Below are 15,869 nucleotides of genomic sequence, written 5' to 3'. Positions count from 1 at the left end.
TAATAATTTATTTTAATAAATAAATATATATATATATATTTATTTATTTATATTACACTTTACGTGTAAATTTTTACATGTGAAACTTAGATAGGAACTTAGATCTTTCTCGTCGAGAAGACACAGTAGAAAAAACAGTGAGAATGAAAAAACGTTAGGAATGGTTAAAACTGCCGAACTAATAAACGCCGACGAACAACCGTCGACAAACAGATCACAAAAACAAACGCACGCCGTTCTTAACCCCAACAACGTACATATAATTTGACTCTGAACAGTTCTAAAATATTTTCACTCTCATTGTTTCCACCGTAGTCGAGGTTCCTCGACGGCTGGCATGAATTTTATTGACGTGTACCCTAAGTTTTTTGGTTGAGGATAAAAAAATAAACAGATCCAAACGTTCCAATGTGAATCTTTTCACCTTCAACTTCGCACACGTGAATCTTTTGGTTCCTTTTTAAGTTTATTTTTCTTTAAGTAAATACATTTTTCGAGATTCACAAAATGAAACCGCGGGATTCAGTTCTCGTCAAAGTGAACGCGGGAGCGCGACGCGAACCAGCTGATGTCTTTGAAATTCAACGGTGTCACGTCGTCGTCTTTCTGAATAAACTATCAGAGAGGCTCGTCGGGGAATCGATCCCCGTGAATTATGCAGATGCGAGAGCGAGAAAGGGTGAGAAAGCCAAAGCTTGATAGGACGCGATGCGCGCGCCGCGATAGCGCAAACGGGCCGCAACAAAAGCTTGAAAAAAAGTCACCTCAAACAGCAGCCACAGGATCTTTCGAGGGACAACCTATGACATCCGCGTCGCAAACTAGAGCTTTTAAAGGGATCGGTGGCGCGCGAACCCAGCCGCAACCAAAGGGACGTACATTTTGCGGATTAAGAACGCTCTTTGTGCGTCTCTCATTGTTCGCGGAATCAGATCCGATTTATCGCTCTGTGAGGTGACGATTAAAGCGGCTATTAGGTCGCGCGACTCTTTTTCCCGTTCCGACAATGGAGCAAATGATGCAAATTGATGCTAAGATCCGACGCGGTGCGCGTGACAATGACGTTCGCGAATCGTCGTTTTTTCTTACGTCGCGTGAGAAATTCGAAAATTACGGAGAATTTTTTGAAAGCGATATCCAATCAAGTAAAAAACCGATAAATATAATCAACCTGCGTAATAATCGCGCGAAAGACGTCAATTCCGTCGCGTTTGCTTTGGAAAACGGGAAACTCGTCGGAGTTTCGCCGGGATACAGAAAATTGACGTTTACAAGCGGCTTCTGCGGTTTGTTATTTTCGCGAACGGAACGATGCGAGACACGACGATTATTCCCAAGTGCGCAAACCGCGAACAGCGTGGTAACAAATTCAAACCGCAAACTTAATTACCTATCGATAATGACGAGCGCGCGCGCGTTCGTACCGTTGCGAAAATTGCGGGTTCTAATTACCAAACGGAAATGAGCACTCGCGAATCGCACGAAGAGTTATTGACATTCATCTTCTACGCTCTGCTTTTTTCTTGACTTTTGCAAAAGAGAAGAAGACGGCGCGCGCGAGAAAACCCATAATTTAATTACTCAAGAAATTAATCGACAAACGAGATAACGTTTCAGCTAAGTCCCGCGTTGTTCATTAATGAATCTAGATTAGTAACACGTAAAGAGATGGATAGAATACGAAAGCAACTTTCTGTTCGCGCGCAAAAACGGAATCTTCTTAAAAAGAAATAGAAAGGCGTTCAATCGCGCGCCGAGATGCAACAACCGCTATAATGCTATAACCTACTTGTCTCGTTCGAAGAACGCTCGAAAGTAAAGAAAAAAAAAAACAAAAACAAAAGAAAAAGAAAATACTTCAAATGCATGGCAGAAAGAGAAAGTTGCGCGTTCCTCGTCGACACGTTGCAAATACTAATTCGGAGGTCACGATGATGACTCACGCGAAAAAAATTATGACGTTATCTCGTGGGATGGTCGCGGACCAGGCAATAAAAAAAAAAAAAAAAAAAATACGACGCTCCGCTTAATCGCAATCGCGCAAGATTAATTGCGTTATTACGTTATCGCGCTCGCTCGCGCGCGTCCGATAATCAGCTGTTGCAATTAATCGCCGTCGGGTTCGATGCTCCGACGGCGGAGCGGAGTTGCGCGACGCTTTAATCCTTCGTCGACGACGAAGCTGATCTCATTGAAGACATCCGGATGGATGTTTTAGTAATAAAAAATAATAATTAACAAACGTATTAAAAAAATATTATATATTTGTTTAAACAAAACGGCTGTTTGATTGTTCACAGTAATACGAAGAATGAGAGAAGCGACCCAGTCTTTCGAGGATCGACAACCGTGTCCGTTCGTTTCACAATGCAGTTACATTTACGTACGTTACATGACTCGCGCGTAATCCCGCAGTCGCGTTTATTTTCGCGTTTGCGAATTTTTAACCGCAGCGAACCGCGCTTCCTTTTCAATTACCGCGATATATGTAAATTACAACCGATCTCGCCTCCGCGCTCAATTTTTCAACGCGCGCTCAATTCCGCCGCGTCAACCTCGCGGCAAATTGCCGTCTCAATTGATCGTGTCCTCGACAATGCATTTGTGCCGACCGTTACTTAATGGCATCTGCATTGTGGGACACGTGTATCGGTCACTCTTTTTTTTTTTTTTTTTTTTTCAACAGAATTGCTCGTCGCGACCCGATATACGCTCGTCACACGCCCACCTGATGTCACTTCCGGCGGTTCCATTCAAACACGAGGAAGCCTCATCGCGCGCCAATTGCGTCAATTACCGTAATCGAACGACGCGACGAGTTTTCAACGTTTTCGACCAAAAAAAAAAAAAAAAAAAAAAACCGCAGTGATTCGAAAAATCACAAAACCAATCGCTCGGGAAATTATTTACCGAGCGGATTTATCTCTTTTTCCCAACGGGTTTGAATAAAAATCTGCTTCTTAATTTTTGTTATTCTTTTTTACGGAGCAATGAAAACAATAAACAGAATAAACTCGTCTGCAATCTGACCGTTGCGTCACGTCCGCCGGAGCCGCTGTGAACTTGATAAAGTCAGTTGCCTCGCGAAACGCAAAAGTGGATCATCAAGAAACTAGATGGAAAAATGTGTCGCGATATGCAATCGCTGGCGAGTCCGTTTTTTTTTTCTTGTACAAACAATGCCCGAAAGTTCGTTGACACGCAGAAACACATAAAATCCACATCGACGACTCCAAAAACCAAACCTTCGGCAAACACAATAAAAAATAATGTCTATGTCGGTAATGTGAAAATATCAAAAATCGCGCTCGATGGGCCGAGCTCGAATTAGCATAATTGTTGTACGGTGTCAATGCGACTCGTTCGATCTCACGTCACGATTCCTTCGCGAGAAGAAAAAAGAAAACAGTGGCATTTGCACACGTCAGATCGACCGCGTTCCGTTGGATCGTCTCCAACTCCGCGGAACGCGTCCATCCTAAACACACAAATCCAATCCCCGGGATCTCCGCCCGGAATATATCTCGTTACACAAACATTAACCGAGAGCCGACTTTGGTCTTTAGTGGCTCGCGATCGATGAACAAGATGCGCGCACAGCTGACACGCTGCTGATCTGTGCAGCGGCGCGTCAACATACACACACAGGACGGGTTAGAGTTCAATAGACCGGCAGAAGAGACACGGAAAGTCGCGTGCACGCTGTCGAGGGTAAACACGTGTTTGTCCGACGAACAATCGGACAATTTGAGTGTGACACGCACGTGCCTTGAAATTAGAATAGGCGGCAGAAGTAGATTCGATGGGAATGGGAGTATAAACACAAAACTGTGAAAGCGCAACTGATCGGGAAACAAATATCGCTGCCGCGTTTCCGTGCTGTTTGCAGTTAATTTGCAATTAATTGAACTTTTTCTTGAACTCTCGATAATACTGCTCATTAATTTTCGCGACGCGACCGAGCGCGCCTCGTTGCTCAGCGCGAACGAACTCCCAAAGAAAGTTCCTCCGCATAGTCAATTGCGATAAACGTTGGCAAATGATCGGCTATTAAAAAATAACAGGTTTCGTTACCGACTTTTGACATGCACTCTGCGGCGGCATATTCCGAGATTGTTCGCGGTTCTCACGCACCTACTCCGCCGCCGCCGCCGCCGCCGCCGCCGCCTCCGGCGAAAGGAAAGAAATCCGCTCACTTCGAGTAATTGCGGTCTGTCTCTCGAAGACTGTTAGCTCGCCTTGGGACTAACAGAACTCTAACACACAACGCGGATCGTTTATGAATAATACAAAGAGATTCCCGTGTTTGTTTTTGCTCCCTCTAAAAAGAACTCTGTCAATAAGCAATTTAAAGATATGCGCATAAATCTATGTGTGGATATAAAACAACAATAAAAACCCTCGGAGTGCGTTGTAAATACGGTAAACATCGATGTGGTGGAAATTTTCTTTTCCAAACATTGCGCGACCGATTTTATCATTTTTCTTTACGGTCCGTTCAAGCGGAACAAAAATTACGAGACATATTGCGACAAAAGTGGTCGCATCGTCGTCGAAGTTCAAAGACGCGTTTACGAATTGTTTAATGAATTCAAGAGCGTTCCTTCTAGATGCGTATCAGCGTCATAAATGGAATCGAAACGAGTCGAGCGCGAAATCGCGCTCGTGAGAAAAGAAGAGAACTATTACGGAATTCTTACATCGTCTCTCCAAGCAGAATCGAAGGATATCTTTCGCCTTACCGGGAAATCCGATGGGAATAGATTTCCGGCGTATTCTCACGTTCGCGGAAGACGCGATTTCCCCGCTCGTGAATTCGATCCGTCCGACCCCCTCGCGCGCGCTTACGCTCGAGGAGAGAGAAGCCAACGTTGATTTCTTGAAATACCAGTTTTACTCTCTTAAGCGAATAACGCGCTGATCGATCGAATCCATTAAACGACTGTTAAAGCGGAGATGCGCGCGCACAAAAGCTGTTTTTTTTTTTTTTTTTTTTTTTTTAATTCAAGTCTGACTTTATCCCTCTCTCTCTCTCTCTCTCTCTCTCTTGCTCGTAATCAATGATGAGGAATTTAATAACAATCGCGCTACAATGCGAAGTCGCGGATCGTGGCGGCACAATTAAGTAACTTAGTGTCGAAATTGTTTCACAACGAGACCTACATTGAGCAAACGCGCGCCTTGAAATCTGATTCAGTCGTGCGCGCGAGCGCGCAAACCTCGCCGTCGACGAGAAACGTCGTTATAGATCTGGCGATTAGGTCAGTGCGGTGGCGGCGATTCACGAGACCGCGTAATGGAACGTGTCGTTATCTCGCGCATTATTGATACACATTACCTCCCGTCGCTCGTTAATCGAGCTCGTTAAACCCCGCGTAACGCGGAATATCAATTTCAAAGGTTGAAAGACGGGATTGCAGGTCGAAATTCGATGGTTTGTTTCAGTCGAAAACATATTTAACGTAAGTGTCAAAGCATCTTTAAAAAAATACGATGTTTAAAGTCTTTTGAAAATATTCTGATCCCAGCGAGAAAAGTCACTGAAAACACTGATCGCAAACACGGATTGAGACACTTTTTTTTTACCGATCCGAGAAAACTCGTTGATGTAATTGGTAACGCGCGTCATCGAATTGATGGTATTTCACTGTAATTTTTGCAACGGGAAAAATCCGCCTGACACTCGCCGCGTGTTACTCGCGTTTATAATCCCGAGCGATTTCTTCCGAGCGAACGATCGCGGAGGGGTTGGTTTCTTATTCGCGCAAAAACGGAGAAAAATCAGAGCGAGATGGTTTTTTATGAAAATGCCAATCCACGCGTCATCGGTAATTTTTCACGGGGACGAGGCGAGCGACGGAGAAGTAGAATAAAAAAAAAAAAAGAAAAAAAACAGTATCGCCAGATCTCTTAAAAACTCATTTAATGATCGATCGATCGACGGGATCTGGAGTTTCTTTCTTTCTCCGAGAATTTAGGGTGCGTCAGAATAAACGTGAAAAATTGTACGCGCGTCATAGTGTGTGACACACGTAATGAAATCCTAAAAAGCTCGACGGATGAAGCTGACGTCGAACGGAGAGATATCACTTTTTTTTCCTGTGAAAACGCTGTGTGTGGCAGCAATATGGTACGTGCGGAGCAATATCGCGCGATACCGACCTTATGGTGCGTCGAGCGCGCTTATCGCTTATACGAATTGTATACAAGCAGTCATAAAAAAAAGATATTTACCGAACAAATTATTTATTCTCGTGATATATCGCAAAAAATGTCAAATTTTATTCATTAAAGACATTCAGTAAATAAAAACAATAAATTCTAATCAATCATTTACAAAAATGCAATTTTAAGAAATTAATTCAAGTTTAATTTTCTTAATTTTTCGAATTAATAGTTTTTTTTTAAGACTATTGTTGCATTGTCTTGCAATATTCAGACAAAATATGCTTAATCGGAGTAAAAAAAAAGATGTGTCGAGGAGACGCTCGAGCAAAGGAAGTCTGGTTGAAGAAACTATAAACGGCGGCGACTTTTTCTCCTGTCTTGGAGGGGCAGGTGATTGAACGAACGAGCCCTGCATAAGTAGGTTCCCGAAATGTCGATGCAGGTCCACGGCCGCGATCAACGCGATCTGTGTTGGTTAAACGTGGAGACGAGAAGAGATCGTCTTCGCGCGCGGTCACGTGTCCCCCTCCCTTCCGACACGCAAACTAGTTAGTCACCAAAATCTCGGGGGCCACATTCCTGTGTCCGGCTTATTAATCTCGTCAATCTCCGCCGAAAATAACATGTGCACTTTAATATCACTATAGCGTCGCGACGATCAAATGCGCGATTTATCGCCGATGTCAAGGCATGGGAAAAGTTCATGTTTTGCATAATGTATACGATTATTGAGAGAAACAACGTTCGGCGATAATTAAAATGACAAAGCGAGATGTTTCTGCGACGCTCTTCGTTTATCTCAAAGAGTTTATCTCGAAGTTGAACGCGTCTAAGGAATGATAAAACGGAATTTCTCATTTCCGTTCTCGCCTAGATACAGTTCGTGACTGTTGGTATGAAAACTGTACACGTGACGCAATTTCGACGTAATCGGAGAGTGCGATGATTCGTTTAGAGAAATTTACAAGTCAACGCGCGCGATTCTCCGGTTTAATTAAGAAGGTCCTTGGCGGTTTCTCTTGAAGAAATAAGAGACGCGCGACGCGGTTCGTTCCGCAGTGCAATTTCTGCGAGCCCCGTAACGGTACCCGAGAAAATTCGTCGGAATCGCGAAATTCGATCTTCCCATCGCCACCACTGTATCGGCCTGATTTACGGGGCCGCCGCAAAATCCCTTCTGCTTCGTTCATTTTCACGTAACTCAGCTCGTTCAATTTACTGCTCGATTTTCGACACGAATAACAACCGCGGGTAAAGTAAGGCGGCAGCAAGAATCACCGATGACGTTCCTCCTCGATTTATTTACGCGCGTGTTGTGTTTACAAATTACGAATGTAAGAACGTTTACCCTACTTTTCGTTTCGCGGAGCGAATCTCCCGTTGTTTCCGACACTGGCACAACACACGCGCGCGCTAGGTATTATTTTTATTTTAATGTGTTCTGTCAGTAAACACAACCTGTTCATCAGTGTTCACAGTTTTGATACATTTACACAGCAAGCAGCAGCGGTGGAGGATATGCGCACAAGCATCAGCAAGCACTTACTCGATGCTTTGTGCGCATTCCCTTCACCGCTGCTGCATGCTGCGTAAATGTATCAAAACTGCGAACACTGCCTGTCATCGCGATGACAGCTAATATATACGTCTTACAAACCATATACATTAGATAGATATCAGAAATAACGCATGAAAATCAAAATCAAAAAATAGTGAGAGGGAAGAGTGGAAAAACAACACGTGATTAAAGTCACGTGACTTTACTTTAGTCACATGACTGGGAGAAGTGGAAAAATAAAACGTGAATAAAGTCACGTGACTGTACTTTAGTCGTGTGTCTTTAAAAACGTGATTAAAGTAAAGTCAGGTGTTGTTCTTCCTCTTCTCCCTGTCACGTGATTTTATTTTAGTTACGTTTTAAAAGCTCGCGCAACGAAGTCGCGCTAGAACGGCGCGAGGCAGTACCGCGCCTCTTGATTCGCACGACACGAATCGAGAAACACATCCGAGAAACGTCTAATCAGCGTAGAGATAAAAGCGGCAATAATCAAGATCGATAGAATCGATTGGGATTATTTACACACGCTTTTTCTGGTAGGACTCTGCAAAGTGTCGCAAAAGAAAAAAGAAGATTCACGTTTGGGCTCTTGGCGCGATTAAAAACACGCGCGATCCGTTGAATATTTTTAGCTGAAAAATTATCGGTGTTGTAAATCACTTTAAATTTCGCGATAAAACCCACGGCAACGCGTTCGCCACACCGCGCTTATTTCGCTCAAGCGTAACGTAATTTTCCTCACTTTGCTATGTTTCCCTCCGTTGCGAGGCATTTTCTTTTAGCAAAATTAGCATAGAGAAACAGAGAGAGAGAGAGAGAAAGAGAGAGAACGATGAGAAAAAAAAAGCGATCAAACGATTGCGGCGATCGCAAACAGCGTCGTCGGGCGAACTGTTTATGTCGCAACGGCGCTCTCGGGAAAACGGCGGATTCGCTCGGTTTCGTTTTATCGTCGCGTATCGGAATAATTCGATATAGTATCCGCAAAACGGATAAGAGTTCTCGCTAAGTAGATCGTAGATTTTTTTCTATCTCTCGACGGCGGCGCAAGGCCGCTGCGAGACGTCCGCGTTATTTATTTATGCTCTTACGAAACGTCGCGGAGTGTGAATGAACGACGAAAGATATTTCTCTTCACGTGGCTCGTTACACATTACGGCTGCGAGTTCCCGGATATCTCTACGAGATAATTTCTGCCTCTGCGGAACACGCACACACGCACACAACACGTTCGCGTATATGACGAAGACTCGATCTGCAAATTAAATCGCACGAAAAGCTCCCGAATTTCTCAGAAAAGATCTCGAAGTAGCTTGCAGCTCGAGGTGCTCTTTCATCTTCACACACCTAGAGTCTAGTAAAAAATTACAATTGACGCTTCGTTAGCGACGCAACGAAAGCGAGCGCTCGAATTTATCAAAAGCGCGAGAATTCTCTCCCGCAGATTTCTCAGTCTTACCACAATGCGCGATCTCTTTCCGATGACACCGTTTGATAATGGAATGCACAAGAGACGGAGTGATATACCTATATGCCGTTCCCGAGATAACAACGAGCTATTTACGGAGTATATATTTTGCGCACCACTGAGTCAGCTGTTAAATATTTTTAAATAACTCTTCTATTATATAATTAATAATTTTTAAATACCTCTTTTCGTTTGTTTCGAATCGTCAACCGAGCAAACAAGTTCTCACTGAGACTGAGACAATTTTACTTGCGAATAAAAAATTAACGCCGAGTAACATTCGCGTCACAAATTGCGCGTAAGATAAAAACCGTTTATCCGATCTGGGACAGTATGTACACGCGCGCATTCCTCGCGCCTACTCATTGCCACGGCGTAATATAATTCTCAGAAGCGTTAGATTCGCCCAGTTAAGTTTCGCCGATATTACACACGTACGTATATATGAATACATCAAGATAACGTTTGCGGGATGATGAAGAAGAAGAAGAAGAAGAAGAAAACACGAGCGAAGACTCGGCCATCTGCGCGACGACGCCCAGAATCTTCTCTCTGTGAGAAGATTTAGTATGCACGCGACCGAGTGCACTTACTCTCCGATAACCGTGTGTTCAGCTTTGCATTCTTCACAATTAGCTCGAGGGAGGGAAGAAGATGATGCGTCGATCGGAGTAGCGTAGCCGGCGATTCGCTTCGCGGTTGCGAATTAGATAAAGTTCTGTCGCTTACATTTACGTCCCTTTTGATTTGCGGATCGTAAATTATTTCACCATGAGATTTCTCCTTCTCCTTTTGCTCTTTAACATCGACGATGATTTATGATTTTCAGAGAGATCGCACAAACTGTTTTGAACTTTCGAAACAATCTCGCGAGAAATGTATTTCGGAAAATTTGATAATAAACAACAAAACTGTCATTGAAGACAAAACACCATATTTGAAAATAATAACAATACTGGCGTAATATCAAGAACATGACAACATGTAACACACACGGGTCGGACGACGATTACTAATAATGTTTTCGTTCGAGAGTACGCGTTCTTTCTTTCCCGCGTAAATATCATCGTTACATGCAAACAAAAAAAAACGTGTTCGTACTGATACACTATCGAGAAGCAGATATACTATGGCAGCGCGTAACGCCGTTTCAACTCGCATGCATAATCATTACGCGCGTACATGCTGCTCGCCCCCCCCTCCTTCTCCCTTTAAAAGTCGCAGCCACCCTTCTGGCCATGGAGTGCACTCTGTAATTTTGCTCTTTGTAATTACTATTATACCATCGCTCGTAAAAGTTTCGTGCTTTCAACCGTTCTGCGCCTAGATGCCCTCTTCAAGTGTAAACGTTTTGTGTGTGTGCGCGCGCGCACGCACGTTGTGCGTGTGCCAACGTACACAGTTCGTAAGCGAGTTCTCTCTGGTAAACCGGGACGATTAATATTCTGCAAATTTCGAGTCTAAACGGAAAAAAATGATTTTGTTTGTAGCGCAGTTTAGTTTTATTAGACTTGCCACGGTGTATTTAGTTTTTTACTACGGTTTGGTGTTTTTTTAATTATAGTTAATATTGCAAGTAATTTAAATGAAAACGGCAATATTTTTTGCCGTAACTAAATTAAATCAATTATCTCGAGCACACGATAAATATCAGATTGTTTGGAAAGTACCTACGTAACGTTTTTTAATGACGTTTTAAAGCTTGTCGTGCCGACTCGCACAATTCAGGTTTTTTTTTCTGAGCGAACGCTCGTACCCTAGTGTTTGTTCGTCGATGGTTTTGGTTATCCGCGCCATGTGTGTCGTTGCCGAACTTTACGGGACCAATACCTATTGGAGAAAAACAAACTTTCCAAAAAAAAAAACTCGACATAAGTTTTGTATTTTTTTCCCATTGTAAACTATTTTTAAAAGAAAGAAGTGATATTCTCGACCGACCATAAATCATTTCACAAAAGCGAGTAAGTAAAGCGACCTAGTATTTTACTCTTTTGCGACCTTATTAAGTGAAACCTCAGAATCCCATACTATAGATAGAACACACTGAAATCTCTCGATCGCCTCATAAATCACAACGCGATCCTTAAACGCACATCCGCGCGATGTGTAATTATTACTTGCGTAATTATACCGGGCCGAAAACAAAAATCGTTTAGAGAGATACGGTGAACGCGCGCGAGAGAGAGAGATCCCGCGCGGAAGCGGATAATTAACATTCGTTACTCGCGCGGTTAAACCGGTACGTCCGGTCGATTATTTGAGAATCGTTCTCGACGACCTCGCGCGATCGCTCTAAGTACACCTGAAGTACTTCGGTGATTTATCTCGCGAATGGCTTTTGCCATTTAGCATCCTGGCATCGAATGCGCGCGCATTTTCGCGAACGCGCACACCTCGGTTAATTATCGGCGACGTATGGGGAGGGATGTACAGAATGATTCATGTTAAATACGCGCGTAATTCCCCCGTAATACTTGATGATTTCTTTGCGGTTTTATTTAATTTGAGATAATCCATCGCGATAAGAAATAATTCGCGCATAGATAAACTCGGCGCAAAAATACGCGCGTTGTTTTTTCTTATCGTTATTTATCGTACATCTTCAGATCACCGCAACAGCGATTCACTTTGATGTCATTTTTCTGAGACAGAGTTCGCTAATTTACACGCGCTGCCCGACGTAATCGCGCTAGTAAAACACATAGCTTTATTCATCGCGCGATTACATTCGTCAAACAGTTCGGACGGAAGAGAGAAACAAACCGGAAAAACTTGTTTTTTTTGTTTGCCCACCTGAATGAACCCCGCCGTCAATATCAGCATCTTCGAAAACAGACGCTTCGACACCCTCGTCGTCCGCTGTGGCGGAATCCTCGGCGTTTTCCATGTCTTTAAATCTCGCACGAACGTCTGTTTTTTCTATTGCGCAAGGACTGTCCACGGCCGCCTGCCTGCCGATTCGCACCAGGGTGCTATTGCTCCTCGCCAGCTTTGTGCTGTGAGTTCTACGAATCAGCAAATTTGTCAGGGTTGTATTCTGTTTGGTTCTTGTCTCTTGTTGACTGATCCTGTGCTCGCTCGACGACCCGCTCGACTTCGGTGCCGACTCGATAACGATTTTCGTAACCGCAGGTCTCTCTTCGACATTCTTTTCTTTCTTCTTACATCCGGCGTCGTCTTCCACGTCGAAACAGGCGATGGTATTGTTTAGACGACTGTCCTTTCGATTGCCGGACTCTTTCTTGCCGGTAAACCTGCTCTGAAATCGCTCGATGGTCTTGAAGGACCTCGTGCGCTCGACTTTCTTTCTCTGTTCCGTCTGGCCGCTCGCGGTCGTTCGCTCGCACTTGGACGCCTCGAAGATCCTCGTCAACGACTGCACCTTGCCCCTCACCTCCGGAAACGCCTCGTCGGTGGATTTCCTCGCGCACGACGACAGACTCTCGCTGTTGCTCAGAGTGCGCGTCAGCGAGCTCGACGACGTCGATGTCGCGGACGTCGGCTTCGACGTGCTGCCGATTGGGAAGGTGTTGCAGGCGAATTTCTCGCCACCGGTGCCATCGGTCGAGTGACCCTTCGTCAATTTGCCGACCGACTGTCGGCTCTGCTCGCCGCCCTCTTGCAGCGACACGTAGAACGTGGACCGCCTCTTCGGCGACTCCTCGGGATTCTCAGTGGTCAGCATGTCTCTTCACATTTCCCTTTTTGTTTTTCGAATTTACACACAGATTCCGGAGAGCGCGGGAGGGGGGATGTCGTTATCGCTACGCAATTTATCTCACGGAAGTCGCACGCTCGACAACTTATCAGAAGTTCGACTATCGCGAGTTGACATTTTCCAACATGACGAAATGCTTTCTCCTTCGAAAACTTTGTGTTTTTATTTTCCAAATATTTGTGTGTTTTTTTTACGTAGCGAGGATTTGTTACACTGTTGTGTGGTAATATTCACAGATACATGCGATCGTGCGTCACACACGAGTCGTCGATTTTCTCTCGATCGAAGGGGAAAATGTGCGATTCGCGTATTTTTGCGTATCGAATGTCTCCGCGGCGATGTCAGAGGTGCATCTCTTCGTGCGAGAAGGAGATGCGTCCGGAACACGCCCCCGCCCCCGGTGCCGCGGATCAACCCGCGGGAATCGGGTGCGTACGATCTTCAGGGCCGCGGTAATAACAATGATTACATTCCCTCCGCTCTCCTCCACCCTCGATCGACTCGGTTTTTCTCTCGCTACGACCTCTTCGAGAAATCACCGCGCCGACTCGTCTCCTCCGCGGAGAGTAGTATCTCTTTCTCCTTCTCCGGTCTACTAAATATAGACGGACTATCGAGCCGGTCAGACAGAATGACGAAGAGAGAAAGAGAGAACACGTGTGTGTGTGTGTGTGTGTGCGTGTGTCGTTACAAGACGTCGCAACAAGACGAATATCAGCTGGTGTTATCCCCGCGCGGCGATACTCGCGGATAACGCGAGGCGTTGAACCGTGACGACGCGCGACTCTCTCTCACTCCCGACCGCGTATCCTCTTCGTGTGTTCCGGCCTCTTCCGCGAAGAATTCTCTTGTATCTGCGTTTTATTTCAGTTTGCTTTACGTCCTCCTAATGCGCACGCGTGTGGAGAGTCGTCTCTCCCGCGGAAGACTCTTCTTTTATTTAAAATAACGTGCACTGTTACATAAATGTATTCGTCGGTCCTCGTTTATTTATTTATTTATTTACACTTTTGCAATTTCACGAGTGTAATGGAGAAACTTTATTTCTGTTCTCCGTTCTTCTTGGCTTTCGAGTTTCGAAGGACTTCGCAACAAAAACTATCTTCTTCGTGAGTCTTCTGCTTCGAAAGAAACGCGGGAGCGCGGTCACGCGGGGAGGATGCGGAGATGAGCCGGCGTATAGAAGAAATCGACGGCGGACGAGCACAGATGCAGCTGGAGATTGCAGGTGGAACCGGCCGAAGAATCCGCGACGATCGCGGAGAATTGCGGCCGTTGGTGCGCACGCCGTTGGAATTGTTGGCAAAGCCGGTCGAGATTTACGATCGCGGCGCGAGGAGTTTACTCCGGAGTCGGTCGAATGGGACTCGCGCGACGATTTATGGGAGCGGGATTGTAATTCACGGCAAAAAAAAAATCAAAGTGAGCGCGCGCGCGCGTTACGATCCGACGCAGATTAAGGAACGAGAGGTGAGATGACGCCGAAATACTTAGCGGCGGGCGCGCACCTGTCGCTGATCTTGTGTTCGCATACGAAAGGTTTCTCAACCGGTCTTTCTGTTCTTCGCACTGTTGTTTTCGGATTCGCACGATAGATTCGATCGACAGATCCCAGAGGAATCGACTCGAGCTCGCAAATTCCAACACGTAGTCTCTATCTCGAGCGAGAAGAAGATCGAACGAGTTTGTTTTTGTGCGCGCTCGTTCTTGCTCCGAAACAAACACCACAAACTTTTTCTTCTCCCCTCAACGAGAAACACGAGATTTGACACTTTTCTCGCGGCACTCTTCTCCGGGAACTCGCACTTAAAATTTCGATATTATCCGGAACGCCACATCTCACAAGTTTAAAACGCGGAGTTCCGACGCGGCGAGTTACCCGAGCGACACTCGCGCGAGCGACCGCGCCGCGTCGAGAAAAGTAAGAGGTGTTTCTCCGAGTCACGGCTCTCACGATCGCTCCTCTCACGATCGTACGTGCTTTGCGCGCGCGCGTGACCACAGAGAGAGAAAAAGAGAGAGAAAGAGAGAGAGAGAGAGAGAGAGATTGTTCTCTTCTTTCCGATTGGTTGACGCGTTTGTCTCAATCGCGCGGAAGGAAGCACGTTTCTTCTCCGAGTCGGCCGAGGACACGCGTGTTGTCTTTCCTCGTGCGCGTCGAACGAAAAACACCGAGCAAATCGTCGACGTTACGCGCGATCGGTCCGCACCGTGAACGGACTCGCTACTATCTGGCTCGACGAGCCGGACTTAATCCGAGCGCGCTGCGAGCGCCTCTATCGGTAGAGGTCTCTTTCTCTCCTTCTCGTGGTGGTAAAAGAAAGACGTACAGAGAGAGAGAGAGCAAAGGAAAGAGAGAGAGAGAGAGAGAGAGAGAGAGAGAGAAAGAGAGAGAAAGAGAGAGAGAGACGAACGAGCTGTGGATCGACGACGACTCTACGCTACGCTCGACCAGACTTCCAGACTTCGGAAAATGCTGGATCGTGATCGCGATCCGCAGGATGTACAAACACGTACGTCCGGGATGAAACAAGAAATAAATAAAAATAATTTCCCACTACAAGACCGATAAGTCTAGAAAGTTACAAAGTTTATTTTTCTTATTGTTGTTTTTAATAAAAATCATTTTTTTTTTACGCTTTCCCACAAATCTTGCGCAATTTCAAATTGTACAGAGAAATTCGTAAAAAATTCTCGCTTAGAAAAGGTTGGAGTTGAAACTCGAGTCTCGGACGATGTGATAAAAAACCAAGTATCGCTTCTGGCAAGTATCAGTTTCGGTGACGTCCGGCGACTGCTGCCGAGAGTGTTCAAACTTCGGAGCAAGTTAAATTGAAAATGACACTGCGCCGAAGCTGACGAGCGCTTTACATCATCGTGGGAAATTTCATCGTGTTCCCATTTGCTCCCACTTTTGTACTTTTTTCTTCGCATCTCCTCCAATTGCGTTTTGCAAA

General features: G+C 45.2%; 1 protein-coding gene across 5 annotated transcripts in view; it reads right to left on the bottom strand.

Moving 5' to 3' along the window:
- The window catches only part of LOC109854461 (probable Ras GTPase-activating protein), a 147,428-nt gene that overhangs the window by 38,477 nt on the left and 93,082 nt on the right, over positions 1–15,869 (bottom strand). Inside the window, exon 1 of one of the 5 annotated variants that reach the window (XM_020427559.1) lies at positions 11,988–14,803. The exons of the other annotated variants lie outside the window; for them this stretch is intronic. Coding sequence (XP_020283148.1) covers positions 11,988–12,879 — 892 coding nt within the window. The 5' untranslated portion in view covers positions 12,880–14,803. Of the gene's footprint in view, positions 1–11,987; positions 14,804–15,869 lie in introns of those variants that run through there. 5 annotated transcript variants of the gene reach the window in all.

The sequence above is a fragment of the Pseudomyrmex gracilis genome, unplaced genomic scaffold (assembly GCF_002006095.1).
Source record: "Pseudomyrmex gracilis isolate BER0280 unplaced genomic scaffold, ASM200609v1 scaffold_66, whole genome shotgun sequence".
Lineage (NCBI taxonomy): Eukaryota > Metazoa > Arthropoda > Insecta > Hymenoptera > Formicidae > Pseudomyrmex > Pseudomyrmex gracilis.
The sequence above is the reverse complement of the archived record's forward strand: the minus strand, read 5'-3'. Positions and strand labels throughout refer to the sequence as shown.